The sequence below is a fragment of the Gouania willdenowi genome, chromosome 6, assembly GCF_900634775.1.
Source record: "Gouania willdenowi chromosome 6, fGouWil2.1, whole genome shotgun sequence".
In the NCBI taxonomy this organism is placed as follows: Eukaryota; Metazoa; Chordata; class Actinopteri; order Blenniiformes; family Gobiesocidae; genus Gouania; species Gouania willdenowi.
This window is the reverse complement of record NC_041049.1, coordinates 32,133,270-32,138,266: the sequence shown is the minus strand read 5'-3', so window position 1 is coordinate 32,138,266 and position 4,997 is coordinate 32,133,270. Positions and strand designations below refer to the sequence as shown.

Genomic DNA, 4,997 nt, shown 5'->3' with positions numbered 1-4,997 from the left:
ACTACTGACCATGGGTGTGTGAAAGGGTAAATATTGAGTGTTTTAGAGTGGTATTACATAAGGTCCTTCCAGTTTGTCTTTTACTCCATCAGCTTATCAGACTACACACATTTTTCTTACTGGACATCAACATTTGGAATATTTTGAGTTTCTAGAAAATCAAAGTCAATGTGGGACATTTATAATTTCCGAAGTTTAAATTTTGTTTTTTATTACACAAAAACATCTTTATTATATCTGTAAGAATTACATTACACTAAATAGTCAATTGTTCACACACAACCATGTGCTTTTTGTGTGCACTCTGCTATACAAATTAGAATCTTCTGAGAAGATGATCAGAGGGTTGCTGGTTTAAATCCCATAACTAGACTTAAAGCAAAGAAGGAATTCCATGTGCACGTATATAGGACTGATACATTTGATTTTCAGGGAGGAACAATATAACACCCACAAACAACTTGAAATGTAATTTTTTCTTGTTTAATTGATTGCAACATATTTTATAACCAAACATCACAAAATGCACATCATACATTTTTCTCAGGCTCAGTTTGCAACCATATGGTTAAGAAAACCTACCAAAAATGTCTTTTTATTTTATTTTTTTAAAAAAAAAAAAAGACAATTACAAAGTAAAATGCCACTTTGGATAACCGTAATCAAAAACCCATTTTATTTATTCTACATCAAAAAAGCTCAACATAAATAAGTTAGTATAATTTCTCAGTGTTTTTACAAAAATTATGTACAGAAGTACGTTGCAAAGATTTACACAAACACACAGATGTGGGACTGCATCTCTGAGACGAGCTGGTTTTCGTCTCGTTTTGAATGAAACCACACTTCAGGCACACAAAGGACGCGTTTAGACGCTCACAGATGCATCGTCAGCAGGCCAACGACGTGGAGGAAAAGCTGGTATCCTAAAGGAGCATGATGTGAAGTCAACTCAGGAGCACTGAAGCAACCAAGTATTTGGTTTTGTAGGACAAATTAAATCCTCTGCAGAAAGTATCAGTGTAGGAAAGCAACCTCTGAAGTTAGTGTGGTCTCCATCTTTTAATATCCCCAAGTACCTCAGAACTCCATAAACACAACAAACAGCACTGCACAGCTTGGAAAAAAGATCAGTCCTGGATCCAACTCGTGCAAAAAGTGACTCCAAATAAAAAATAAATATTGGATGATTCAAGCTAAACTTACTGTAATATTGGCCAATTTTCTTTAATCTTGCACTCAGTGAAAAGCAACGACCAGAAGGAGGAGAACAGAATTTAAAGACGTTTGTACCATTCTTCACTACCCATTTGGTAAAACGTCAGCGTGAAGACACACTTTAGAAACCATGATTTTGTTTAAATTGTAGCATTTAGGGACTGAAAACGTCACACAGCCTTTCAGGAGATAACGACATTAACTAAACTATCATTTTTCAAGTCAAATCAAAAGCCACACCTTTTCTATATAAAAGGGTTTGTTTTTAAACCATAATGCTTTCTTATGTGCTACATATGCAGAGAAAATAGTATATATTTATATTTATGTACACAGGTAGTAAAAAAAAAAAAAAAAGGAGCAAAACAGGAAATCAAACCTAATTGCACGCTGCTACATCCACTGCTTTTAGAGGCAGTAACTTTTAATCGAGTGCCACAACTTTAGTGTTTATGTTCAGTGCTTCAGCGGCGGCATCCCCCGCCTTCAGGGAGCTGATATGTTTCCAATGCTACGCAGAATCATCCTCCATAGCCCCAAAGGAGAGGAGGAAGATACGTCTTCAGCTCTGAAGGACAACACAGAACAAGCATTAGGGTAAACTGGGAGAAAGGGATATTATCTGCAAGAAAAATGGAGGTAATGCAGTAATAGGAGCGTGAATAGAATACTAGAGAGAACATGTTCTTGTAAAGGTCCAGCAAAGTGGTGCTGATAATCCCACGTTTCACTGGATTACAACAGTGCTCAATCCCTAAAAGTTATTTGACCTTTCTGCGGTTTTAGGTTACAACGGTGCTTCTCAACCTTTTTTGGGTTGTGACCCCTTGTGATAACAATTTCTGACGACCCCAAAGACTTTTTTCTTTTTAGAATTAGTTTTTGATCAAGTTTGTTACATTGTGTTACAAATACAGTTGCCAGCTCAGATATTTTTATACTGCATTTTATTATAAACTCCAATTATATTCGACAGAGTGAAAGTGTAGAATACAGTCGTCTAAAAATGTGATTTTTTAATTTGTAAAATAATTACACAATTTCAAAAATAAAATTTTAATCCCCCCCATTAATTACTAGAAATTTTAGGCTAGCCCAAGGTTGATAGACAGGTTTAGGACCTTTTCTGTACTTGAATAGTTCAAATCACAGTGTCAGCTCTATAATGTTATAAGAAGCAACAAAACTACTATTATTACTACAATATTAACAGACAATTATTACATCATCACAAATAAATTACTCATAAAAAGTACTAATATTTGCAACATTGTAGGCGAGTGATTTTGCTAAATTTTAAGTGTTTCATCCAAACAAATGAGTTACAATGGTAACACAAAGTGGAAATTGCAAGAGAATTATGGGAACTACATAGAGAATTCTGATTATTATTAGACTATTAGTCCCACAATGGGAAAATTGGTAGGCAGAGGAAGTTACTATTATACAAAAAATTAAATAATCATGTGAAAAAAAAAAGTTTGACGTGTATAATTTTACTAGAATTAAGACCTAAACCTGTCTCACTTCTCAGAGTAACCAACCTTCACCTTGACCAACAAACCCAATGGAATAGAAGCAAAGCACGGCCTCTGTGTGCACAGGCGGTGACAGATGTGTGTCGTAAGTTACACCCTGTGTTGTGCAGTGTGTGTGTGGACCAGCCCCTTCCCTCTCTGTGCTGAGGGCAGTGGCTGCTGACGTGTTACTACTACACTGTTGTGGCGTCTCTTGTTTACTCAGCTCTGCAGAAAAAAGGCCCTGAAACAGGAACGGACTTTCCCTGCAGGCCCTAAAAACAACATGCATGTGTTTGACTGAATACGTGTACACTTCTTTGTAACCTCCAATAACATGCTGGAGAATAAAAATCACCTGTAGGTTTTTGCAACATTATAATCATTTAAGTAGTAAAATGAGAGCCACATACAGCAGCCTGCTGATGCACAACAGCTGGAATCATGCACAGCTTGTTTTTTTTGGCCATTTTAGACCATTTTTATTTGACCTTAGAAAGCCTTTTTCTCTGGCCTTGTTTGGGTCATTTTACAGCATACCTCAGTACATATGACTAGTGTCTTTTTGTTCACTTCTATTTTCTTTTTTGCAGACAGCATTGACACTATGACCTAATGTTTTACACTAAACAGATTTCTTTTTTAAGGTGGTGTCAAAGCCAGTTTTCTCTCGAAGAACTTTTTAAAAATAAAAATAAAGAAGATATTCAGTTTTAACAGTGTGCCTGAGTTTTACATATATAATGCAATGCATTTAGTATGTATATATATATATATATATATATATATATATATATATATATATAAAGCATTCCGTTACAGATAAATAGAAATTAATTAAATAAGTTATCTTATTTCTTATTTTGCACTTTATGCAAAAACAGACGAATTGGATCCACGGGCGGCCAGATTAGGTCCGCGAACCTTAAGTTAAACACTGGTGCAGGGATGTGTTTAAAAAGGCGTAAACAGTCCGCCATGGTTGCATAAGGCTGAGTCCCCGTTAACCGGCCCGTACGGGGGTTTCTTACCGTCTCACGTCTGCCTCTTCCTGGGTGTGTGCTCTGTGGAGTGGCTGAGACGCAAACAGTCGTCCGGTATGGTGTGAGACCTCTTATTTTGGACCGTAGTATCTGTAAAAGCACAAACACAGTCGGTAACTAGGAGGTGTGTTGCAAGGTAAAGTAAAGCTCCGGGTTCGGCGCTCGTACCGGGACACGCAGGTCTTTTCCCCAGCTCGGTGCTCTCACCCAGAGCTACCAAAAGGCAGCTATGATTCCCGTTAAGATCCACGTTGTTATTCCCGGGCGGACACGCGCCTTTCTCCCGGTAAAAGTCCGGGACTTCCGTGCAGTCCACCAGCTCCCAGTCCAGCCGGCCGTTGGACAGAGGCTTGTGGCGGCCGAAGTCGAAGCCCCACTTGGAGGACGCAGCCTGCTCCAGGTCCCGCAGGTGTATCTTTAAATCCTGCTTTAGCTCGTCGTGGTCCACCGAGCCGAAGAGGTTGCGACAGGCTGACGGCTTGGGGTGCTCCGACACCCGGGGCTCAGTCCGCCCCAGCGTCGGGCTGTCGTTAGACAGGCGAACATCGGACATTTTCTCACAACGCCGCGAATATAGAAGGACAACGGTACTTCCGTGTCTCAGCTAGGGGTCCAGGAACAGATGAAAGGAGGCTATGCCATGCAGGGAGACGGCCGGCGGTGGGCTCCGTAGATCATTCCCCGGAGCCGGTGCAGCTCTTTCGGTCTGATGCCGGAGAGACAGCGGAAAACTGTCAAAGCACCGACCACTATGGCGGACTGGGAGGGATCATGATTGACAGACGCATCTATTTAAATGCATAGAAGGTCGCCCATTGGCCAGTGAGCACTTGGACCCGCCCACTTTACCATGGACCAGGCAGATTAACGCACACACCAACATCTACACACACACGAATGGAAAGCTTAATATAGACATACAATTTGATTTTTTTTAAATGTTATTTTTGGTGTTTGTGAAAAAAAACTTCCCTCCAAAAATATCCTGTCCTGTAAACCTGATCTTAATGGCAAAATATCATATACACTGCTCTAAATTATCCAACCAGAAACGTACATTCATAGTATCCCAATCACTTTTATCCTCATACATAATCACTTTAAAGCACTGCACCGACTCTAAAGCTGTGAAGACCTAAGAGCTTGTATTGAGTTTTAACTGTAAATGTAAATTGTAAATATAATAATTTATCTCGCTTTAATTTATTTTTATACTTGT

General features: G+C 39.2%; 1 protein-coding gene across 1 annotated transcript; it reads right to left on the bottom strand.

Moving 5' to 3' along the window:
* Positions 1 to 490: 490 nt before the first annotated feature.
* On the bottom strand, positions 491 to 4,555 carry cdkn1bb (cyclin dependent kinase inhibitor 1Bb). Its single transcript, XM_028450005.1, has 3 exons — positions 3,947 to 4,555; positions 3,767 to 3,868; positions 491 to 1,786 (listed from the first exon to the last, which is right to left on the bottom strand). The coding sequence occupies exons 1-2, from the start codon at positions 4,329 to 4,331 to the stop codon at positions 3,771 to 3,773; spliced, it is 483 nt and encodes a 160-aa protein (XP_028305806.1). The 5' UTR covers positions 4,332 to 4,555; the 3' UTR covers positions 491 to 1,786; positions 3,767 to 3,770.
* Positions 4,556 to 4,997: the final 442 nt, after the last annotated feature.